Below are 26,465 nucleotides of genomic sequence, written 5' to 3' on the forward strand. Positions count from 1 at the left end.
CTGCTACAGCGGTGTGTGCTAGTATTGCTACAAATGTTCTTTCTAGTGGTTGGCCTGGGTTTTCTCATAGGAGTATGAGTGTTGCTAGCCTGAAACTACAGATGGCAATTAAGAATAAGGAAAAAGTATCCATGGAGTGTGCTGGGTACTTGATGAAGGCAGTGTTAGGAGAAACTGAAGAAGCAGAAGAGAGGCATTTCATCTTTCCAGTCATGACTATTCTCAAATCAATTTTTCTTAAAAAATAAATATATGAAATTTTGGCAGCATGGCACAGAAACATGATTCATTGCTTCCCCTTCAACAATTGTCTGGTGTTGAGTCTTGCAGCTGCCATAGGAGATGGCAAAATCTGGTCTTATCCATGCAGTTATACCCTGTGGATATAACTGCATGGATTTCTAAAAGAAGTATTTCTAAAGGAAAATACTTAAAAGTGTTTTAGTCTAAAGAATTTATGTATTTATAGTGTATAGGTAACTTTAATGATGCAACTGAAACCATAAGAGAAATAGGAATAGAATATTTTGCAGTAAATTTTGGGTTTTTTGACCATAACTTGGTCCAGGTTTCCTCTTTAACAATTCACTACAGAAAAACAAAATTTTATGTTAGTTATTATTGTCAAATATTTTTTAGCCTTAAAAACATATTTGTTACCTATCATTTGACTTTAATGCCTCATTCTGTTCTCTCGGCACAATAAATGCCTTTTCTATCAAGTTCCTGCAGCAACTAGCACATTTTATTGATGCTCTTGTAGATGCTTATTTAGATGGTGAGCTGTGTCTGTTTCCTCAAGATGTGCTGAGGCGAACTCTGAAGTAGGTGTTTCCCACAGGTTTATATCTCCCTAGCCTTTAAAATCTTGTATCCACTAATTTGGTACTTTATGTGGGAGAAAAGCTCTCTGGTCTTTTAAGAAGAACCTGAAATTGCTGGGGGAGGTGTTGTCTGACATACCAATGCAGTTTCAGCTCCTGATCTGATGCCTGTCCATCTGACTGGCTCTGCAAAGGCCAGTTGTCAAGCCTTTTTAGGATGTAATAGGGATCAGGTGAAAAGTGCTAAGACATCTGAGGAACAGTGAGGGTGTTTGTTTGAAAAAATGGACTTTCCTCCAGCCGTAAGAAAAAGCTAGCTAAAAAGACCAGAGCAGAATGGGTGGTTGCTTCCATGTGAGATACAGCTGAGGAGAAAATCCTGTGTGGCTGTGTATATACACTGACAACCCGTGTCTTGCAATGAATAGAGCAGCTTTACCAAAAACAAACAGTACAAGAAGAAAGAAAGATGATGTTGTGAATGTTGTGTAGCTGCTGTGTTCCAGCACAAGCTGTGTGTATGATAAGTAAATCAGATTGTAAGCAAAGGACTATGAGCCCCCATGGATAGAAAATACTGCAATAAATATTGCTATTCCTAAGAAGGTTCTAAGATGAAGTCTGTCTTTCATACATTTATTTGACATGAGGTTACCTTTTATCCATCATTAGAACAAAACTGCTTATCCATCCGAGTGCTTCTGACTAATGTTTGGCTATTAGGAAGTGGCAGCTTGGTTTCATGTTGGTTTAGGGCATTTTCAAAGGCCACTGTTCATTAGGCTTAAATTTATGTTCCTCTCCTACAAACTGGCTCAGGTGTGTTCTGTGTATACTGCTTAAAATTGGGGGTTTTTTTGGAAGTGTGTAATTGGAAGCAAAAGTCATAGGAAGCCAAAGGAGTGACAGGTGCATTTTGCAGAAATTTTCAGTTTTTTCCAAGTTATGAGTTTAATTGAGTTGAAGTGAACACTTTCAAAAGTTCTCTTATAAAATGGGATTTTTGAGAAATGTCCTTTTCCAACTGAAAGGTCAAGTTTGTGGATTGGGCTGTTTTTCCTTCCATTTGTTCCTCTGAAATTAGCCAGAGGATGGACAAAATTCCAGTCTGTCAAAAACTTCCTCAATTAAAATGTTTCCATTTTAATGAAATAATTATTTATGAAGAAAAAGTATTTTCCAGTATTATCTGGTCAGTTCCTCAGAAGATTGGTTTTGCTTTTTTTCCATATATATTCCTTCTCTGACTTACTGGAGGATTAACATTTTTTATGAGAACACTTCTTTTATTTCTGTGACCTCTTTTGTCTTATGCATGACTCTGTATAGGATAAGCAGGTAAATGATTTAATGTGATGTTTTAGGATGCAATATTGAAGTATTTAACCCAAGCCTGTCTGAAAAGACAAAGGAGAGTGTGCATGACTTCCAGACTTTGAGCTTGCAACTCTACTGAAGTTTATAAGCATATTATTTGTATTATTGAAGAGTGAGTAATTTCATGTCAGAGCCATAGCTGGTCTATAGCTGCAGAGATAATTTGGCATAACAGACACCAACTCAATCATTCCATAATGGAAGCAAACAAGTCCCCGGGTGTGTTACTGATAGGCCAGATTCAAGTTTGAATAGAGGACCTCAGCAATCCCTTTGAACCATGAATGCACCCATATAATTGGCCAGTGAGCTGGGCAGAGGTAAGACCCTTAATTAATCATAGATGTAAGAGTAGGAAATTCAAAGCCCCTATAAAAGAGGATTCCCTCCAATAAATGTTGTCTCTTGCTGCATAAACCCGGTGTGTCTTGTCACTTGTCTGTCTCCGAAACTGCAGTGATTTCACAAAGGAAAACTATCTATGCAACTGCAAAACTGACTGTTTGCAAGTGCTGTGTATAGATCCAGGGATGAATATGCTCATGGACCTATTAAAATCAGCAGAAGGACTCCGTCTGGTTCAGTAGGCACATTATCAGATGTTAGGTACTTGATTTGAAAAAGTGCTACAGAAGTTTCATATTGACTTGTCAAATTATTACAGAACCTGAATGTAAAGAATCCAGAAATCATAGATAAAAATGTGTTACTTGGTTTATATTTGTGTATTGGACTGCTACCTCTCAGTTTTGCACTGAGATATCAAATGAATTCCCAGTTTGACTGAGGATTTCAGCTTTTCAATGGCTCTTGAGGTTTAAGTATTTGCAAAAACTCCTCCCAAAGTTCAACTAACCCTGAAGCCTGCAATTAAAAAAAAAAAAAAAACAGGAGAAAGGTATTCAGGATTGATGTAAAAAGAGTCTGTGGAGACAAAATTAATGTTTAATTATCCTAGTAACTCCAAAAACCAACTGCAGTGCTGGTTGGTGAAGGTAAAAATCTGTTTGGATGTGTCACAACAACACTGTTGATTTACACCTTTTATTGATTTAAAAGCAAAAGATGGAGTTCTTTATTTTCATCTGATGGAATTAGGGGACAAATTGGACTTCAGTTGTTTGAAACATTTTTACCATTTGCAGTCTAATTGACTATAGCTGTAACTTCCACTGTCTATTGAGCAGTAATGGTGATTTATCTATGTAGGTGCTAATTTGCTATAAGGAAAGAAAGGTTCCCAAAACAAAAGGGAAAGTCAGTGACCCAAATAATAGGGCAAGTGTGACCCTGCCACATTCTTTGCCCTATGTATGATCTGCACAGACTGAGAGTAAGTGCTGAATGCCTTCTCACTTTTTAAAAAAATCACCCTGTTGAAATAGAGAAATGAAATATGAAATAGAGGAAATGTCCCTGCACACCATTTGGAATGCAGATTATGCATCCAATGACCCATGTTAATAAAAAGCAACATCTTGAGGGGTGAAGAAATGAAGATTGCAGATCTTTTCAGTTTGTCTTTCTCAGATGGTCTTTCTTCCCTCACTGACCATAATGCAATGATATGGTGTGGACATTGATAATTACATTGACAATTAGAGCATTAAAGCATGCAAAAAAGGTATTTGTTTTATCCCGGAATTTGCTTTCCTTTTCTTAATCACTTAAGACATAAATTAAATATCTATTTACATTTGATGTGTACTACCATTGTCACTGAATTTAAAGTTATGGCAGAAATTTGGAGCCTGATTTTTAAAATTGCTTGTTACTTGCAAGTTTGGGTCATATGAATGAAAGCTGGAAGTACTTAGTACTTCTGAATTTAAAACTTTTTTTCTTTCCATGCAGACATTTATAACTTGACATCTTCAGGCGTCTATATGTATGTGTATACGAATATGTTTGCTTACATGTAATAAATACATACATCTACAGTCTGCCCAGAACTTTTTCTCAGTTAATTTTTTGGGTGTAGTACCTAATGTAACAAGGTGGTATATATAACAGTCCAATCAACTGTTTATTTCTTGATATTTTCTGACTTATTTTCTTTCTTTACTTTTCTTTTTTCCTTTTTTTTGTTTGTTTGGTTGGTTTTGTTTTGATTTTTGTTTTGGTTTTTGTGAGGTTTTTTTTGTTTGGTTTATTTTTGTTTAGGGTTGTTTGTTAGTTTGTTTTAGCCTTTCTTCCTTTATGTGAGCAAGGTTACAAGGATCATGTTAAGAATGTTGGCAGTTTTGTAGTTCTCATATATGAAAATGTAAACAAAAAGTTATTGCTTGGTTGGGTTTCCTAAGTTGTTTGACAAACCTTGTTGAGATGAAGGGGTAACTAGTGTGTTTTCATGTTTCTGAAGAGTGACAACAAATTCTTTAGTTGACATATTATGACTTGGCAGCTGGGGTGCTTAGTGTGTGGCAGGTGCTGGAGGAGGATGGCCCCAGGCTGGCAGTAGAGCTGTTCCAGCACCCCAGCAGGCTTCTGCACTTGTGGCGTTATTCTCAGCAGCCAGCAGGGCTTGGAAGCTCCCCTGTAAATGGGAGTTCACTGCAAGTGGACCTGATGCATTCCAGATGTACAAATTCAATGACTCAGAAAGCTGATCTTTTAAAAATAAGACCTACAGCGTCATCTTATGGGACTTACAGGCTTTCAGAGGGCGAACTGAACTCACCTGCCAGCCTAAAATCAGTGAGATTTTTTTGAGTTTATTAGTGTGTGAATTTTTGTATAGGAGCATCTACAAAGTGGTTTTAAATGTGGTTTTTTTCTTTGTTGAGATAAATGTCTCTGTTGAGATAATTTTTATATGATAGAGTTGGAACAACAAAGTGGTAGCTTTAGAAAGGAGTGACAAAACCCACTGGTATTAATTTTTGAATTATTTTTTGTGGGGTCAGTATGATTTTATTATGAGAATTTTTAATTATTCATTAGGAAGTAGAGTATTCTCAATTGTCTTCACTTTATGTTAAATCTCAAAGGTCTGCTACTACCAATTCAGAGAACATTCTGTAGCATACATTGCATTTAATATCAACTGTACATAAGACAAAGAGCTTGTAATGTTCCTTTGCTTACTGGAACAATACTTCCAGATTCTACTAATGAGTATAAAGGATGCCAATTAGGTTTTGAAGTGATTGCAAGAAGTGAGATTATAAAGTTCACGAGAAATAATTCACAGTATTAAATGCTTGGGATTTTTTTTTTTTTTTTTGCTTACAAGCATGCACTTTTGATTATTAGAAAATCCCAGCAGATTGCTGAGCATCTTCATAATTTGTTTGTTTGTCAACAGTAAGTGTTGAAATTGGTGCCAAAAGGTTAAATGCTTTCAAGTATTCCCATATACACGAGCCATTAATTTGGTACATAAAGAGCAACAACTCAAATTAGTTTTGCAGTCAATCCTGTACTACATACACTTTTGCAAATCTTTATTTGCACTGATAATTGATTATGAGAATAAAAAAATATTTTGAAAGCAAAACATCCATTTATCAATAGGATTGGTCAGTGTTTGCAGTTGCTTTTAAGTGTGAGAAAGCAGACACATTTCCTGGATACTTCTATCTTCCTTATAATAAGCTCTCATTGAACTGTAAGCCATAATTTTGGACTTAATAAATGAAGATGATCATAAATGAACTAAATAAAGGAAACAAATATGCTACAAATATTGCTTACATTACATGGTGAAGTTACACTCACAATCCATAGCCATCAGCTTAAAACTGGACTCTAGATAATATTCTTCCAAACTTCCTATTCACTAGATTTGGTATGTATCATCAGAAACCCGCATTTTGGAACTTCTTGACAAACACAGGCAAATGGAGTCCAGCAAGCTCTGTCTTTGGACGTCTGGTACAGCTTTGATGGGCAGAAGATGCTGAACAGTTTATAAGCAATGCATTTCCAGAAACTCCACTTTTATGCAAATGCCCTGGCTGCAGTAACATGAAGAAGACTGTCAGAGGACTGTTAGCAATGGAGGGTCAGGCTGCCTTTAAACAAAGCTCTTGGCCTGCACACCAGCCATTTTCAGAGGACTGCTGATAAGCAGAAGTGTGATGTGTGCCAACATGTATGTCCCTGGAACAGCTTTATAGAAATTGAGTGAATGAAAAGTGGTTCCTTCTTACTTTTGGGCTAGCTGTACTCTAGAGGAAATAATTGTGAGCATCTCCCTGCCTTGTTCCCTGGAGTTCTTTGTCCATTTCTGACTAGCTACTCTGTGTTTTCTCTGTGGCACTTCCTCTGTTTCTTCAGGATGTATGAATGCTTCTAGAGTCCAGTGATGGCAAACACCAAATTTAGCATTTGTCTGGTTTTGCTAATTTTTAAATGAACACCTGGTATATTTCATATTATCTTTTACTGTTACTTCTAAGACCTGCAGATCTGTGCATTGATACTGTATATTCTTGTGATTTATTTTTAGCCTTTATTCCTACTTGTTAGCTGATTTTCTGAACAGCCTAGGAGGATTAAATACCAAATAATAAATGTGTGTGCATGAATATCTATATTTACCTCTATGTGTGCATGTCTATGTTTGTACATTATCTGTGATGCCATATTGCAACAGTGTGTTGATTCATGATATATAGCTGTTACCCTTGATATTCCACTTACAGAAGATGACTCCACCATGTTAGGTCCAGCATAAACATCTAAAGAAAGATTAGTCACATTCACTGGTAATTTGTTACAATTTCCACACTTTTTTTTTTTTTTTAATTTACATCAGTTTCTGGGTTTTATTTGGGCCTGGTTTCAATTTTTTTCTATCCATAGCATAACTCTAAGAAGGCTGGAATAAGTCTGAATTATTGAGAGACAAACTGTAATAGCTGGTGTATTTGAATGTGGGCATAATATCTTGTTGCATTTTCCCTGCACAATTACTTTACAATTTTCAACTAATTTATTATCACACAAAGTAGTGATAATAGTTTTATGTGAGAATCATAGAGTTTTCCTACAGTCCCAAAATACAGTGTCAGAACCCTGAGTCAGGAGCTGTTCATTCCTAGTATGGCCCTCTGCACTATGCAGTGCAGCACATTCCTGGGCTTCTGACTGCTGAGCTTTTAAACAGTGGAGTTGTGACATTTCTGTAGCAGAAGAAAGCAACATTAGAGGGTGAAAGTTTCCAGAGTTATACCAATGTAACTATTTCTGCCTACAGTGTTGATGACAGAACTTCCTACCTGGCCCTGGGAGCAGTGAGGAACATCTCACTTAACATTTTCATCTCCAACACTGGTGATGATGCCTATGACACCAATGTTTTCTTCAATTTTTCTGGACAGCTCTTCTTCATCAAAATGTGGCAAAAGGTAAGAAAGGCTAATCTCACTGCAAGCAAGTCTCTTAACTTTAAGCCAATTTAATTACAAATTAAGGATGGACTAGAGGATGGCCTAGTCCACACTGCTGAGACATTTGGAAGTTGGTTTTGGTTATGCTGCACTTTAATTCCTTTCAGGCTCTTTAATGAGATTTTTTTTCTTTATGGATTTGGAGTGTATAGATTACACCTTCTGTATTTCTGTAGAAGACACATGCCTGTTATTTGTGGTGCACTAATGAAAAAGGAAAACTGTTTGAGATACTAAGAGGTAGAAGGAGACTGGTTGGAAACTGATAAGGTACCAAATGGTGCTGAAATACAAAGTGTAAATAACTTTTATTTGGGTGTCACACTACACCCAGCAATCCTGGTTATCTTTTGATCTGGGCTTCTAGACTTTCTGCTTGTTGAAATCAAGATACAAGGCTTGTTCTTTGCTCGTATCCTGGTGTAACTTTGGGTTGTGGCCAGGGCACATCACTAGATCCAAGAGGTCAAGAGTGCTTTTAATTTCATCCACATGGAGTCAGGTGAATATTTTGAGTTTTAGTCTCTTTTCATTTAGATAGAAATACTTGCATGAGTTCATTAGCAGGAGTTCATTTAGAAATAAAGGTGTTGTAATGAATCAAGGTTTTTGCAAACTGATGGCTGTGAAAGCTTTTTGGGTGTGAGTGATGTGACAATAATTGTGCAAAATGGGAGCTGTATTATTGTGACATTCTCTGTTTGTTCCTGCTTTTCACCGTTGTTTGTCTCTCCTCTAGAGGTTTGCTTTGCAAGCCATAAGAGCAATATTAAAAACAGTAATATAACTTTTGCAAGTTCAAGATTAACTTGGTCCACTGAACCAACAAAATTTTGCCATTGTTTGTCATGTTTTATGATAAGTTTAAATTATTATAAACCTCTTAAATTTCCTCACTACGTAATAAAAAACCATAATTTTTAATGCATGTTAATTCTCGTAGTGTTCAGTTTTGAGTGAACAGTTGCAAACATCAGTGAGTTGTCATTTATTATAAACTTTATTTTCAGCCATTATGTGCTGCAAGTGTGCAATTTATTAGGAGGGAAAAGGCTAAATAAATTAGATAAATTAGAAATGCCTATGCCGCTGTACAACTTCTCCATGGTGAAAGCTTTATGGGAAGACTTTCAGGGTCTGGCCCAGTTCTCATTGACGTCAGTGAGAGGGTTTCCATTCCTTTCCACTAGAAAAGAAACAGAGCTTGATGCCTGTTCTTTTAAAAGATTGTTGTCTTTTTTGCATATTTTGCACATACCAAGTAACTGGAACAGCAATTACCTTCATCATTTTCCTTGGCCAACACTGTGAGGAAAGAAGCCATGTTGTTTCCAGTGATATTTTACCTTCAGCTTAGATTTATAGAAGACTTGAAAACATCTGTGCTGAGTGCTGCACAGAAGGAGCAGTTTCTGGAAGCTGCTAACACTCTAGTATTATCTCGCTACTCCGTGTATTTTCTTCTAAGAGAAGCTAGTATTATTTAAAAAATTTACTGCATACATCTTCCTCAGGTCTTGCAAACAGCATCAAAGTATAGTCTGCTATTATTCCTGCTGTTCCAATGTCCAGTGTTCTTATGATTAATTTCATAGGGTTTGAGTTTTTTTAAAAATATTTATTTCATTATTTCAGTAACAATTTTGGAAAACCAAGTTAAAGGATTATGTTAGGCTATTTTCCTTTGTCTCACTCAGCTTTTGCTTTTGGTCAAAATACTATATCATTTGCCTCATAATTTTTTCAGGTGAGAAACTGGATAATGACCTCATAGCCTCAATTATAGTCTTATATTTTCCCTAAGCTCTTTGTGGGTTTTTTTGAGTAAAATATCAGTTTCCATGTCTCACAACCTACTCCCATCCTTTGACATCTAAGCAGATTTTGTTCCTTGTTGAATATTGTCCAAACAAAAATCCAGAACATTAAGCCAGAATAAAAAAAGACAGCACCTAAAGTTTTTCCTTAGTGGAGCAATTTTGGAATCAAAAGAGCTTTGTGTGGTAGGAAGCATTGAGTATCATCTGCCTTTTAATAAATAGTGCTGAAGTGAAATGGAATGAGATCTTCCATGTGGTTGCTTGATTGTTTCTCTGCAAGGTGACTCTGAGAGTGATGATCGTGTAGTAGGCTTTTTTAACCTGTCTCTGGAATCTGTTCAAGATGTTGTAAGTTCCCTGTGTGTTTTTTTCTATGGCTCCACTGGGGACATTTGTAGTGAATCCAGAGCAGTTTGGTTTTGTTCTGTGGATTGGTTACAATGAGCCCTGACAGTGCAAAAGTTTAATGCTGCTATTTTTCAACAGCGTTCTTGAGACAAAATGCCACATCTTGTGTTTGAAAAACAATGGAGTGGCCTAGTTCAGGGATGATGATGTTACTGTTCCCTGAAGAGTCTGAGTATGCTAGCCCTTCTTCCCTTCCTGAAGACTGAGATTTCATGAGACTTTGTAAATAGAGATACCACCTAAAGATCAGTTGTCCACTGGAATAATTTCACCAGGGAAGTGGTGGATTCCCCAGTGCTGGGTGCTTTTAAGATTCAGCTGGACAGGGTGCTGGGCCATCTTGTTTAGACTGTGCTTTTCCCTAGAAAGGTTGGACCAGATGGTCTTTGAGGTCTCTTCCAACCTGATATTCTAGGCTTTGCTGTATCTCTGAAAGTTGAAAAAGCATTTGCTGATTGATACTTAGGAGACTCCACTATCTGATTTTTTCCTATTATGCTGCAGCCAGTCCTCTCCATTTCATGGATGAAATCCAGCCTTTTTTTTACATTACTCCTGACAGATAGTTCTTCTCAGAAGAGGCACAGTATGTGGCATGGGCTGACTTCTCATTCCTCTGTGCTCCTATGGGTACAATTCCTGTGCAGCATTTCAAGACCTCACTCTATGAGATAGGGTTTTTTTTTACAGGTGCATAGAGTACAGCACTGCAGTAAATTTCAAAATGTGTCCACTGAGAAAAGTGTTACTTTTGAAATATGTGTTCTTTAAAAATATAGAAAGCAGGAAAGACACTTCACCTGCGTGCTTAGACTTTTTCTTTACTGTGTTGGCAAAGAAATCTTAGTCCCCTCTTCTGTGTAGAGTAGATTATAAAGTACTTTTTTCATCTGAGAATTTATTCTTCCTTAAATTTAATTCAGCTTTAGGAAAGCATTCTATTTCAGAGTCCAAAAAGTCCACCTAACAGAGCTGATACAACTTTCCTATCAAAGAATGCAGTGTTGCAGTGTGCTGAGTCTGGAAAAAGAATACAAAGCTGTTGCAACTAATTTCTGCGCCATTTTACTTCTGTTGGAATTACCTCCTGGCTTGTGTTGTTTTGCTGAAGATGTATGTCAGCAACAGGCACTTTGCTAACCATTATTAGCTGCTGCTCAGTGCAGAGGGATATTTCCAGTTAGTTGCAGAAATAGGTAAGTTAGTACAGTTGCAGAAATAGGTAAGTTTGCTGGCAGTGACAGTAAATGTGTAAGGCAGAGCCGTGTCTCTATTAAATGAGCTCAGCTATGGCATGAAATTTTATAGCAATAGTATAAACCGAGCACATTTACTATAGTAACAGTAAAAGAGTGTATAGCATTAATGTCTCCCTTTTCTGCAAGGGCTGATAGGAATCTCTCAGCTAACCCAGCACTGGTTTTGGAAAGAGTAGGTCAGGAGATTCCATTGCTGAACGTCATTCCCTGATGTAGATTTTTCCTACATTTCAGACATCCTTCCAGTATCCAAAACCAGCTGTGTGTAACACACCTGCTGCTTCTCACAACAGCTTTTGCCAAGCAATAGGTGAGTGAAGGTAGCAGGGCCAGACCAGGGCAGGGTTAAGAGTGAGGCTATGGTTTCTTTGGATGCAGTAGTTGCCCACTATTCCTTTGTAAGCATGTACCTGAAACGCTGTTGTGGAGTATGAATATTGCTGATAACCATAGTCATGCTGCTTATGGGCTCTGGGGTTTTACTTCTGATGAATAGTGCGATACTCGCTATGTTACCAGGGAGGTCATGCAGTTTGGATAAGAACTCACTCTTCTTCCCCACTCCCAGAGCTCTTGCTGGCATCTCTTGACTAGGATTGCCCAGGAGGGCTGCAGATGAAGGCAGAGTTTAACTTTTTCCAAATTGGAATTCTTTTGCTCCAGATTCCCACACTGATCAAACTTAGCCCCAGAGTCTTAAGTCTGGCATGGAGAAGACAGGACACATAAAACAAAGATACATGCTCCCTTCTGGGCTGTTGGAAGAAAATTTAGGTCCTGGGTATTCATTATCTCTGTTTTTCTAGCAGTTGCTGCCCCTTTGGATTGATGCCTTTTTCTGAGCCCTAAAATCATGGTTAGGTGATAAAATGCGCCTAACTTTTTAAAGGATCCCCTCAAGTGCACAAGATACCCAAGTGTGCTGAAGATACACGCATGCCATAAAGTGAGTACAGTTTTATAAGTTTAGCAAATTAGCATAATTGACAAAAATTTCCAGTTAGAGACACAAGTGGAGAAGTAATTCCCCCTTCTGGTTCCACGCTCTTTTAAAGCTCCCCTTCCTCATTAGTTGTTTATGCGAAAGTGGTGCTCAACCTAGGTTCTCAGGAGAAGCAAAAATAGGATTGGGACCTAGCAATGTGTTTTGTCTTTCCATCTAACAAAGCAGTTAAAATACTAGCTATGAATCTATTTAGTTATACAATAATAGGCTACAGAGCTACAAGTACATGTGAAGAATATATAAAAGCAAAAATCAGTTTTGCATTGGGATCTTCTGGGAAATGAGTTAACATGATCTATCTCAATTCACATCTAACTTGTTAACAGAAACCTTTTAAAGCTTGCTAGCAGAAATGTTTATTTTAATAAGTAAGTGTTCTGATTTAATCCTGCTGGTTTTGCATATAGTGTGTTCAACTAGCTCCTGTAAACCACTCCAACAGAGGATCAGTGTTGTCAAGTAGTATGGAGGCTCTGACCCCTTGAACAAGTGCATCTGAAGCATTGCCCAAGTCATATATCACTTACATGAAGAGATTTGAACCGTTTGCCAGGAAAGCAAAAGCTTTTATTGCCAGGTTTTGGGAGTATGAGTAGTGTGACAGTAGCTATGCCATATGTTGCCTCTCTGTTTTCGCAAATCGAATGGTCAACTATTGCTCCAGAGTGGACCAGAATGTTTTGTATCCCTGGCATAGAATTGTCCACTTTCTTAACTATGAAGAAAAAAATGTGTGCAGCTCAAGGTATTAGACTTGATTATTTTAATTTTCTTTTTCTGTGAATGCTCAATGAAACAACTTTTCTAGTTCCCTCGGGGTAAGTAAAGAGCAGTGCTGTCTCAGGTCAGGGGCTGTAAGTGTTATGTAATATACCCCTACTCACAGCAGGCAGGAATTGAAGGCTAGACTGTTGATCCAAACTTTCCACTTGGGATTGTTGTATCATTCCTATCATCAGGGAATGAGCATTGTAGATTTGATTTATTCTTATAGTTAGTAGCAATTTGGGCCTTTTAAATTTTTCTCCTATACTATGATTTATCATGTAGATCTGAGAGATTTTGATATTTGGGGCATATATAGGGTTTCCATATCTAGAGATATAAATATAGATATATAAATAATTTTTTATTGCTTTATTTTTTTCCCAAAAAAATTAACTGAATTAATAGAATGAAAAATCTTCAAGTCTTTTGGAATAATTCTGCTTGGAAGGTGTTTAGAAGCTGTGATTTTACAGGACATTAAATCTTGTTCTGCTCAGAGTTGGAAGAACCTGTGTGAGTTTGATTTTTACATACATTGAGAAGTTTTATGCAGATATATATATATATATATATAGTGGTTTTGAGGAAGATCCTGATATGCTTTGTGTGGCTCAGATTATTAAGGGAAGTTTTATGTGATTGCCTAGTTCTGCCCTTCTCACAGGTCTGCCAGAGGAATGATTTTCTAAAGGAAGAACAGCTGTGTGGATGAATACAGTCATGTGAGATGTACTTTTTGTGAGGGTTTAGAAGGCAGTCTGTGCTATAGCAAAGACCATTTACAGTGAATCCTGACCCATCTGCTGGTGTAAATCATCATACTGAAAAGGTGTACCATGCAATCTGGCATTTCTCCATGTCTGGACATCAGCAGAGGTACTGGTTTCCATTCAGCTGAGGTAGGGAAAATGAGAGTCAAAGCAGATAACTTAGGAGACTTCTTCAGTGAGGTGGAGAAGGGCTTCCTGAGCCACAGGCAGGAGCTGTTCACCCTGTTTCAGACTCTGAGTGGCCCATAGCTCACCAGCCAAGCTGCTTCTCCCTGCATATTTTCAGGAGCTGCACAGAGCTGGGAGCCAGCAGTACCAAGTCATGGGAAAGGGCTTTGGCAAAGAGATTTAGCTGCCTCTGTTGTTCAGATTCAGCCACCCCTATCTAGACTATTATTTTGATAAACTGCATTACTAGGAGAAAGGTAAAAACCCTTCACAGAAGATAGAGCCCAGTATATAGTGAACTCAATATACTTATCTTTGATATGCTTATTTAAAGGTTATGCTGTCCCTATGGATCCCAAAGATCACCAGATTCCTGTCCCAGGGTCTCACTTCATTATCATGTTTTGCTCTTAAATTCAATGGACAAAGACTTGCCAATGTTGGAGGTGAAAAATCTGTGGGGCAGGGTTCATCTCCTATGTTCTTAGGATGAGGCTTAAAATTGTCTGGACTTTGACATCCTGCGCAAAAGACCTAAATAAGAATTAATTTGCACAGCTTTCAATGGCTTTCATTACAGCAAGAAATAGGGGGCTATTTTTGTCGTTATTTGAAGCTTTAAGTTTATTGAGTTTCTGGTATGAAAGGTCAATTCTGTTTAGGCAGGAGTTTCTGCTGGTCATTTTTATAACAGGCATCTGTGATGCTGTCGGAAGATAAATTACACTCCTGGTGTAAAATCCAATAGAATTGTAAACAAATATATATATCTATCTTTGCAGTATACATGAACATGCATATTACACAGATAATATGTATATGTATATATATTTATACTTATTTGCATTGTTTAATCCTTTAGAATGTTGTAGTCATGATCTTCTATAGTGGCTGGAAGTAGTGTCAGTTGTTCTTTTTCATCTAGTTGTTTAGTTTTCTCCTGTGAAGCTGATAGGATAAAACCCAAACCCTCTTTAATCTTATTAAACACAAAACATGAAGGTGTGGCATACTTTAGGTATAGCCTCTCTGAAGTCAATGACAGTGTTGCTGTAGAAAGACTAAAAAAAACCAGCTACACAGTCAAAAACATGAGCAAGGTTGTGAAAAGTTTTTAGCTAAAAATCAAAGTGCCGCTTACAAAATCACAAACTTTCCTGTCAGTGGGTTTTATATCTGTCTTCCTGCTAGCAGGAGCAGTCATGTTAAACCCCATCTGAAGGAGGCCCCAAATCCAGTTTTGGTTTGTGGTTTTTGGTTTTTTTGAGAGGGAGCTTCCTGTGGCATTTCATCAAAACCAGAGACATTGAGCACAGCAGGAAGAAGAGTGAGAAGTATTTCAGCTGGCTTCGTTGCAGGCTCTGGGGGTGAGCAGGAGACCACCTCTTCTCTGTGGACCCCCCACCCAGGCGAGCTGCAGGGGATGCTGAGCCAGGCACATTCCTAGATGGCAGCGCTTTTGCACCCTACCTTTGGGAGGAGGCCAGAAATCCTGCACACGACTTCTGGCCATAACAATCTGCGGACACAGTGAATTCCACTTAGCAAGGGAAAAGGAGAAGTGCATTAAAAAACTGCTCTATAAAGTAGTGTGGTACATCATAAAGCCTTACAAATGATCTGCTAAAATTTTATTTTAAAGAAAGAAAAATATATTATAAATAAGTCTGTTTCAATATCCAAGTGCAGTAGGTAATGGGTTATTCTTTTCCATTTCAGCATTGTCCCTAGTTTTCAAGGTACTCATGATGTTAGAAGGGTTTTTGGGGAAGATATCCTGATGGCGCTGTCTCTGAGTTTCTGAAAGACCAAAATCCCTGAACATATGTGGTTTCAAGGAGGCATTTCCTGAGATTTCAGATTTGGCTTTGGTTGCTGGGGAATTTTATGTTGAGCTAAGGTTAACAAATTTCAAGAAAATGTGCAGTGCCAAACTCATGATCATTGTTATTACCTTAATGTTATTCTTTGCACTTGAAAACTTCTACCAGTGAAGGATGGAAAGGACAGAAGCATAGGGTAAGGCTTGATTTTATTGATTGTATTCCTCATTATGTATTTGGGTTTAGTGTATTTGAGTTTGGGGGGATGTGTTAAATTATTTGTAAGAGTTTTAGTTTACATTTTCAAACTTTGTGTAATTGATGATACTTGAATTTATTTCCTGAACTCATTGTGAATTTAGGCATTTCATTGTAACACTAAGAGTCAATAGCTGTGTTGCCGTTGAATAAACCAATATTCATTATAACTGAAGCCTTTTACACAGAAGTTCGTCTTACAGTATATCTGGGCATATATTATGCATGCTTTCACAAGAACCACTAGAAAGAAAAATTGGCTAATTTGTTTGATTTCTGCCTTTTGTTTCCTGTTTTTAATTTTTGGAGCAGTATGTTTTAAAAATATGTTTTTGTTGTCGAATAAAAATGTGTATAACTATTGGATTTGCATGGTAGCAGGGAGGGCTATAGGAGTGGCTTCTCAAAGAAGCTGCTGGATGTCAGTTGACTCCACGACTGACCCACTGCCTTGGTCAAGGCCAAGGCAGTCTGAGATGGTGGTAACACATCTGCAATAAGATATTTAAGCAGGAAAAATGTTACCATGCAGAAATAATTGTGGCCAGAGAAGAGTGAGAACATGTGAGAGGAGCATCTCTGCAGACACCAAAGTGCGTGGAGAAGGAGGGACAAGAAGTGCTCTAGATGCCAGAGCTGAGATTTCTGTGCAGCCCATGGTGAAGCAGCTGTGCCCCACACTGGAGCAAGTGGATGCCCAAATGGCTGTGACCCCATAGGAATCCCATGCTTGGTCAGTCTCCTGCCAGGGATCTGCAGAGCCATGGAGAAAGCAGCCCACACTGGAGCAGGACTTGTGACCCTGTGGAGGACCCACAATTGTAGCAGATGGTTTGAAGGACAGCACACAGTGGAAGGGACCCATGCTGGAGCAGTTGGTGAAAAACTGTAGCCCATGAGAAGGACTCATGTTGGAGAACTTCATAAAGAACATTCTCCTGCAGGAGGAACCCCATCCTGTAGCAGGGGAAGGACTTCTTTCCCTGAGCATGGTGCCTTGAGAGGCTACCTAGAACAGAGGCTAGACAGTGTGAAAGGATTAAAGTAGGTATTTATTAAAAAGGCCTTCGAAGGATACACCTTGGGCAGCACAAGAGCCTGGCTATGGCTACACCCAGGATGGACAACAGGTCATACATTTTCACATTTTTATAAGTTTTGGTCCATTTATATATCGGGGTTAATTGTCCAATTACAGCTTCATATTATGAAGTCCCATCCTCCCAGATTGTTCTCTTCAATTCACTGTTTATTCTGGGCCTGAAGCTGCAATGGTGTCCTTGGTTCTTGGACTGGAAAAGGATTGTTTTGTCAAACTAAACTGTGAAGAGAACTTGCTAACATTTTATATGAAGTTCAGAGTTATATACTAATGCAGTCCAGAATCTGGAAAATATGAAAGCTAAAACTTAAGGCATGAAACAGGACACAACAGCAGAAACAGCATGTGATGAGCTGACCATAACTCCCATTCCCCATCTCCCTGTGCTGCTCGGAGAGTTGAGCCCAGCAGGGAGGGAGGGAAGGGTAGAGAGAAGGTTTTTTTAATGTTTGTTTCACTTCTCATTATCCTTCTCCGATTTTGATTTGTAGTAAATTAATCTGACTTCCCCACTCAATAATTTCCCCACAGTTTAGTCTGTTTTGCTGGTGATGGTTATCGATGAGTGATCTTTTCCGGGCCTTATTCAAGATATCAACCGTATGTTGCATTTTCTCTCTCTTGTCCTGTTGAGGAGGGTAGTGATGTAGTGTCTTTGGTGAGCACCTGGCATCCAGCCAGGATCAAACCACTAGAGTAATAATTAAAAAACAATATCTGTGTTAATAGTGTATGCAGCCACAATTTAATAGTGTGAAATATATATATGTGATATATGTATACATGTATACATATATCTACATGTGAAGTGAGATGAAGGAAAGCTTACCCCAGAGCCCTTTCTTCTCTCAATGATTTCCTCGTCTGATTCTTCCCTGGGTTTTTGGAGAGCATGGACTCATACACACAAGAATGCACTCTTGTTATTAAGCTTATCATAATAATCTTATGAGGGAATAAAGAAGATTTAAAAAATACATGTTCATCCACAATTCCTTCAAATAAAGGTGTAATCAAATGCAATACGTTTGATAGATTGCAACAGCATATATATTTTGGATATACATGTCAGGGTATGAAGAATACAGGAACAGTGTATAATTCTGCACATTCTTATTCTTGAGTCTTAAGTTTTCTAGATAATTAGATTGTGTCTGAACAGGCATTTAATCAAACAAATTTTCTGCAGTTTTATAGAAAGCCTTTTTGTGGGAATAGTAAAATCTTAATTACTTCTGAATTTAGCCTAATGTGTGTCAGAGATACTTTGTGTACTAGTTCATATGATTGCTTTTTAAATATATCACTGTGGAGTCAAACTGATTTTTCCCTTAGTTTTCATTTTACTATGTTTTTATATGTGGAACTTGGAGGACATGGTTTAGCACATAGAAGTTGCCTTATGCTTGGTACTATATTGGTTTATTTGCTAGCCAGTGCAATGCTTTTAAAAGGCATGTCTTCAAAGTTTTGTGAACAAAGGTTTTTGTCTTGATTGGCAAACTGATAGTACATTACTAAGTGATAATAAGATACTGCCTTTTTGTCATGCTTTGGTTTATGTGGATCATGGATTTTTCCCATTCTGTTCATAAGTATCCATTTTTCTGGTGGTCAATGGTGGCACATCTGGTTGGTGGCCAGTCATTAGTGGTGTTCCCCTGATCTCAATACTGGGACCTGTCCTGTTCAGTATGATGACCTGGATGAGGGGACTTGAGTGCTGTTCTGGTTTGAAAGCCAAAAATACAATTTATTAGGAAAAGTGAAAAATATTACGTGCAATAATACAAAAGAAAAACCACTGACAGAGTCAGAATACAACCTGACACCCTGCTAGTTAGGGTGGTGGTAGCAATCCAGATGAAATAGTCTTGTTGAAGTGGTGATCCTGTAGAAAAGATCTGGTATCTCTTGTCCTCTGGAAAACAGTGGGTAAGGGCTGCTTGTGGTGTCCCAAAACCCAGATTATATCCAGGTGGGGATGCTTAGCTCCTCCCCCCTGGGTGGAGCATCTCACAATGCGCTGATATCATTCTGAGTCATACTGTGGGTCCTTGATGTCCCTTTAAACAGAAATGGCTCCCATAGGGAGTCATCTCTGAGTCAGGAGTCAAGACATTGATGGGCTCATTAACAGGAGATAAGGAAAAATGATGCTCCTCCTGGTTTCAGCAGCTCTTGAGGATGAGAATAGAATACATCTTTATATTGTAACCTAGGACAAGTGCACCCTCAGTAAATTTGTGGATGACACCAGATTAGGAGGGAGTTTGGATCTGCTGGAGAGTAGGAAGGATTTGCATAGGGTTCTGGACAGGCTGGATTAATGGGCTGATATCAAGATCCAAGTCCTGTCCTTGGGTCACAACAACCCCATGCATAACTATAGGCTGGGGGAAGAGTGGCTGGAAAACTTCCCAGAGGAAAATGGGCAGTGGGTGCTGGTTTGACAGCATCTGAACATGAGCCAGTGTGTCCTCAGGTGACCAAGAAAGCCAATGGCATCCTGAGCTATCCTGGGAATAATGTGGCCAGCAGGACCAGGAAAGTGATTGTCCTCCTGTACTCAGCATTGCTGAGGCCACATCTCAAATTGTGTCCATTTCTGGGCCCCTCATTACAAGAAAGGGCATGTCCAGAGAAGGGTAACAAAGCTGTGTGAAGAGTCTGGAGCACATTTTATGAGAGGTGGCTGAGGGAGCTGTGGTTGTTTAGTCTGGAGAAAAGAAGTCTCAAGGGTGACCCTATTACACTCTACAACTACCTGGAAGGAGGTGAGGGTTGGACTCTTCTCTCAGGAAACCAGCAACAGGATGGGAGGAAATGCTTCAAGCTGTGCCAGAGAAGGTTCAGGTTGGACATCAGGAAGAATTTCTTTACAATTGATAAACATTAGAATGGACTGCCTAGGGAGGTGGTAGAATGAGCATCCCTGCAGATGTTCAAGAAACAGCTGGATGTGGCACTTAGTGCCATGGTCTAGTCAACCAGGTGGCTTTTTGACCAAAGGTTGGACTTGATTATATCAGAGGTCTTTTTCAACCTTAATGGTTCTGTGATTCTATGATTCTAAGTACTTTCCGTAGTGGAGAAATGTGTAGCTGTACATTAACACATATGGGAATGGGTCATAGAGTCAAGCCTGGCCAAACAGCATAGTTGAAATGTGGCCATCCTCACAGTGAATGAGAGTCAGCTGACCTAACAGCTCTTTGGGGACAATGAATCTTGGTGATGTTTCCTGTATTGTTTTCTTCAAAAAATTAAGTTCAGCAGTTCAGTCAGCAAGCAGGAAAAAGAAATATTTAGCTGGCGTAGTACAGTGAAAGTCAATGTACGTCTAATTGGTCTGTTAAAATGAGAGTGTGGCAGCAAAGGAGGTGGAACTTCTCACTATGGCACCAGATCCCCATTTCTCCTTACAGCTCCACCACATGCCCTGCACATCCCTTAAAAAATAGGAGGAACAAAAACATGATTGGTTTTGTTGACTGCTTCTGAAAATTGTTTTGGGGCCTAATCACTTGAGCTGAATGAACAATTTATGCTGTCTCTTCAGCTTCTGAGGTGCTGTGCTTTAAAAATTTGCTGCAATAGCTTTTCACAAGTTGAGATAAAAGTTTATGAGTGAGAGAGAGTTGGAAGTATCTAGTAAATAGAGAAGTTTTTGTCTTTCCCTTTTTACTCAAATATTTGCTGTTTTGGCTGGGATCAGTAAGATAGGTTCCATCCAGGGCTGAGAAGGAGAGGTAAGAGCTTTAATTAATCATACAGAAATAGACATTTTCTCAGAATAAGGAGCAAATCCAAGATGTTTCAAGTCAGGGTTGCTGGGTTTCAGAATGGGATATGCCTACAGCATTTACTACTGAGATCATGGAATAGGACAGGAAATTTCTCCCTAATGCCAAAGGAAACTTCATTATCCTCTCTAGTTCTTTTTTTGAAACAACTGTTGAGGTTCCCCAACCCCCTTTCAAGTTTATTTTCTGGTAATGAATCTGTATTAGTATACAGATCTAGATGTCATATGAAGCTTTGGTTGTGTGAATGTCAGCATACTCAGATATGTAGTTTTGCTTGCTCGTTAAGCATTCGGATGGTGTCAATTGGTGAAATAGCAGTTCACAGAATTTATAGTGTGTGACATTCATATTTCTTGATGTGGCTTGTTAGGGGAATATCTATGTGTTGGAAATAAAGGAAGACCTTCAGTCCCTGTGACAGCTTTAAAACAGACCTTTATGGTACACACAAAATATACTTTCATTCCATTTTATAATTTGATGTGATATCCAATATTCTTTAATCATTGCATTCAAGAGGTTAGATAAATGCTAGTTTCATTACAAGGTCTTGATAAGGAAGTCTGTATTGAGTCTATAACTCCCTCTCTGTAATATTTTTTCTATCAGGTAATGTTTAACTATATTAGATTATAGTTGCTGTTGATGCTGGTTTATCGTTGATTTGGCCTTCATGTGATTCACACTGTTACTTACATTCCACCTCTGTTTGTAAATTACTTACAAGAGAATAAATGCTTGAAGCTTGAGATCCAGAGCTGTTATGTTAAAAGAGTAAAGCCATCTTAATTTCTTTCCATCATGAACAACTTTTTCCTCCTTCTGATTCTGTCACCTGCTTTGCTTTGGCAATTGGAGAGTTATACACAGAAGAGCTTCTAACCACAAAGTGCTTGCCTGAAGTTGCCAAGTAAACTATATTTCCATAAAGTGGAACATAACTCATGGGATTTTCACTCTGAGAGAAACTCCTTGAAATTCATATGAAAATATTTCCTAGATTCATGACTGCTTTGTCAGCTGCAGCCACCTGTGCTAGCTACTGCAGTCTACCTTCAGAGTTACTATCAGTAACAGGACGATTTTTTCCCCCAGCTTGCAATATATACTCACTGTTCACAAGGGACACTGTGGCTTTTCCAGGTGGCCTGATGCCACCACTGAGTGCTATCTCCACTGCCTAAGAAGCTGGCCTCAGAGAGAGCAGTGCATCCTGACACTCTCAGTGCACAACTCTCCCTGTGCTTCCCCCCTTTCCAATCCATGGGTTGTGCAGTACTGAGAGAGTCGGGTACTGATGACAGTGGTTGTTTGAAGGCTTAGTGCATTTGAAACTCATGAAAGAAGAAAAACCAAACCCCAAGGCTGCAGGCTCAGTTTGTGAGATACTGAGATTTCCAAGTAAAAGTGAATTTTTGTTGCCTTTGGCGTTGGCTGTGGATTGGAGTTGGGGAAGGTCTGTGCTGGCAAGTTACAGCCCAGAAACATGGAGGAAATACTGTCTGCTCAGCTACCAGAGAGTACTGCTGACAAAGACACAAAGCAGACATCAGACTGCTAGTTGTCTGAGCAAAAGAGAGGCTTAAAGGGCTTTCGAGGATGACAATCAGAGCAAATTCTATGAGGTATCTGATGTAGATCAGACACACCATTTCAGTGATTTCAGATGATCTTGAATTCTTGCATAGTGCCAGTGGGTTCCCAGTCAGTAGTACACTAATCCTCTTTGTGTTCTTGCAGTTTTAAAATATCCTACAAAGCACTATTTTAGAGGAAAGTGTGGTATCTGTGGAATTTTGTATTAGAACAACTAAGCTGTATGTGCATGAGGGGCCCTCCAAGATTAAATTACTCTGAGCTGTACTTGTTGTCAGTCATAAGGAAACTCAGTCGGAGCCAGACCTTTTATTTGAAAAAAATCCCTAGTGTTTTATGACCTCGGGCATCTCTAATTGGACTACATATGTGGATAACTGTGACCACATATGTGGATAACTTTTGTACCTCAATTGCTGTGGAAAGAAAGTACATTAGTATATTGAGGAGGTGGCTGTTAAGTTAATTGGTACATCTTTATATCCTTAACACCCGAAGACAGGGAGAGGCAGGGAGAGATAAGTAGGAGCAAAATAAAAATTTTGCTTTCCAAACCCTAGAGAAACCCATGAGCTGTTGATAGCACAACTGAAGGGCTTAGACCAAGATCATGAAGAGGGATTTGAAGGAACAATTTCAAACATCATCAAAGAGATGAGTCTTTATTTTAGGTTCCTGACATGTTTGTTCTACCCAGCTTTGCAAGCCATGTATGTAGAAAGCAGATTACCAGCTGTGAGCAGGCATATGTTTTGTGATATCTCCCAAAAGTAAGAAGGTCTTAAAATGCAGGTCTATATAATTTTCCTGTTGTGTGGAACAAAACATCCAGATGTTCATCTAAATTCTCCTTTGAGAAAGTATCCCTTCTCACAAAAAGTTCACATTGAAATTACTGAGGAATAAGTATGCCTTTTAGTCAGGGTCCGTGATGAGAATAAAAAATGGTACAAATTTAGCAAATTTTCCCAGTGCCCAGTGTAAGCCTCTACCTTTGGTGCAGGTCAGAGAATTTCCAAATAGCTAGTGGGGATAGTTATAAAGTCTATATAGTTATAAAGCCTATCCAGAGAGGATATAGTAGGTAGATGCGTAGTACCTAACTTTTGAGACTTAGCATAGCATGAGGTGGACAGTGCAAGTAGTCCTCTCTTGTGGTATTTTGTCAGGAAATTTATTTTAAGACTTCTTGGATGAAGATACTGTTCATGATCCTCTGTAGTGTTAAGTGCACTGGTTCACAGACAGGCACCATAGAACAAGAAAACTACTAACAACAAGAAAAGCAGTTACAAGAGTGTGTACTCTGACAACAGATGCAGGGTTCCTTGGAATTCACTCTTGTTATTCTGATCTTGTATCCTTTGGAAAACAAGCAGCATCACAAAAATAATATCTGAACAAGTTAAGTAAATTTTCAACAACTTCAAAACAAGAGTGTTCTGCCAACAACACAAGACTTCCAGGACATTTTCTCATCAGTTCTGGAATGTATGCGCTAGTACCCAAGATTTGCGAGGAGGATTTTTTCAGTTTAAATAACAACAATATAAAAAGACCTTTAATTTGAGTATAGCTAAGGAAAGAGAAATATAAACTGCTGACAAATGTATTTTCTAGCAACTTGAGGTTTTTTCCCTTTTAAAAATATGCAGATTATTTTAATAATTCATTAATGAAGTTTCAATGCCTTTCATTGGTGGTTTTAATCAAAAGTTCCTTAAGAAATAACAGGTAATCAGAACAGTTTTTAAAAGTATTGATAGTAGAGCCCTGGAAAATGTTAAAGATAGAACTCTGAAAAGGCTTTGTATTTTCTCAGATCACTGCACCTGCGTAAGCACTATAATAAATGATATAGTTGTTAGATGTGATGATTGTTTAGTAATTATATATAATTATTATATAATCATAAGAAGAATAATGAGAAACTATGTTGGAAATTTAAAGGGGGGCTATGTTTAGCTGAAATCTATGTATACAATAGAACAATATAAGTTTAATAATTAACATGAAGGTTATATAACTATAGAGTATAAAAACATGATCATCTCGAATGTAGGGTCGGAATCAGATTTGGGTTCAAATACCCTGATTCCCAGAGCTCTTAATAAAAAGCACCGCATATAATTGCTTATGTGATTATGTGTTTTTGAACACTAACAGTATGATGTGAACTCTAGCACAGATAGAGTGATAGTCAGCAGTATTCAACACAATACATAAATTACCTTAAGTTCAGAGATTAATATCACTTTCTATTGAGAGCCACATCTGGAATATCCTTTTCACATTTAGAATTGTTCTGTTGCATCTCCTTAGTGACATTGCAGATGCAGTGTCTACTTGTAGGTTGTGCGCTTAGAGAGGCGAAGAGCAAACAGGTCATAAATGAGTGTTAGAATAGTTGAATTCACACCTTCTCTGTGAGAATGTGGTGAATGCAAAATAACACAAATTACCTGTACTTATATGAATGTTTGCTTTTGCTGATAGTCATAATATGGTTGAAGAATTGTCAGATAGATAAAAGCCTGGTATTGGAGTACCAGTGTTGAAGGGCAGATAATGGGCTGGGGAAGATTACTTAAGGAGATGTTTTAGGCAAGGAACTTGCAACCAGTCATGGGTGGAGATGAGTGGGGAGAAAGTTGGGGAAGTTAAGTGATGACTCTGCATTGGTGCCAAGGCCAACATCAGTTCAGAGGAGTCATTCTACTTTTGGGGAAGAAATGAATGATGCTGGGAAAAGTAAAACCCAGATATAATTATATGAACTGCCAGATCAGGCTCAGGAAGATTGGAGGGTTTTGGTTGGACATAAGTGAGAGAGAGAATGGTCAGGTTGTACTGGCTAGCCAGTAAGTCATCCCATACCAGGTATGCAAAACTCACTTGGGGAAAAAACTCATATGGGGTCTAATTTGAAAATGTTAAGTCCAGATGAGGCTGAGGAAGTTTCAATGTCTTGAACTTGTGTGTTTCATTGCTCATGTTATAATGATGAGGAACCTTTCTTTTCTGTGGTAAAGAACTTTGAGACACAGACTGTGAGCCATCCTGAGCTTCATATTTCTCATAACTAGGTCAACATTTGCGATGAAGTCATAATACAGTTATTTGACTAATTATCTGAGTATTTATCAGGTTGACTAAGAGTATGTAACACTTCGAAATGTTGCAGAAAGAAAGTTTTCCAGATAAAGCTTCACACTGTCATGTTGGAAGGGAAACAGCCAACCCTTTTGGTGATATTTTCTATGCAAACTAGGAACTCCTATGAAGCTCATGCAGTAAGCTGAGGTTTTCAAATGGGCTGTATAATCATAGAGAAGCATTGCTCATCAAAAGCATGACCTAACATCCATCAGCAAGAAGTGGTATCTGCAGTTTCTGTAAGCCTTGAATTGCACTGCTGTTCCCTATTTGTAAGATAAGACAGCACCAAACCTTCAGCCTTCTGGAACAGTGGGAAAATTGAGTGTAGAGAGCTGACCACCATATGAAAACACATAAAGAAACAATTTTCTCTCCCTCCAGAACAGCACACTGAAATTGAAGCCTGAAGCTAAACAGTGAGCGGTGAAGGAAAACCAAAATATTTGCTCATTAGCTGAGCTTCTCCATCTTAATCACAGAGCAAGGCAAGAAGTCCATGGGAAAAGTTTTCTGGGTGTCCTTTAATTTATGAATTTGTGGGAGGCTGAACCAGTATGATGGAAGCCAAACTCATTTCTGTTGTTCCCTAGCATTGAAAAGTTTTATTGTACATCATTACTAGAATCACTCAAGTTGGAAGGGACCCATAGGGATCACTAAATCCAACTCCTTGCTCCTCATGGGACTCCTAATAAAACCATATAACCTAGAGCATTGTCCAGATACTTTCTGAGCTCGGACAGGTTTGGTGCCCTGACCACTTTCCTGGAGAGCCTGTTGCTGATTGACTACCCTCTCAGAGAATAACTTTTTCATGCTCTCCACTCTGAACTTCAGTAATGTAGTATTAATATTAATCATTAAACTGGACAGTATGCTAATGAAGCCAGAAAGTCATTCAAGTAAATTTTCCTGCATTCGT

General features: G+C 38.5%; 1 protein-coding gene across 1 annotated transcript in view; it reads left to right on the forward strand.

Moving 5' to 3' along the window:
- The window catches only part of ITGA9 (integrin subunit alpha 9), a 215,506-nt gene that overhangs the window by 117,297 nt on the left and 71,744 nt on the right, over positions 1-26,465 (forward strand). The window contains exon 18 of the mRNA XM_064705067.1: positions 7,405-7,555. Coding sequence (XP_064561137.1) covers positions 7,405-7,555 — 151 coding nt within the window. The remainder of the gene's footprint in view (positions 1-7,404; positions 7,556-26,465) is intronic.

Source organism: Zonotrichia leucophrys, chromosome 2, assembly GCF_028769735.1.
Source record: "Zonotrichia leucophrys gambelii isolate GWCS_2022_RI chromosome 2, RI_Zleu_2.0, whole genome shotgun sequence".
NCBI lineage: Eukaryota > Metazoa > Chordata > Aves > Passeriformes > Passerellidae > Zonotrichia > Zonotrichia leucophrys.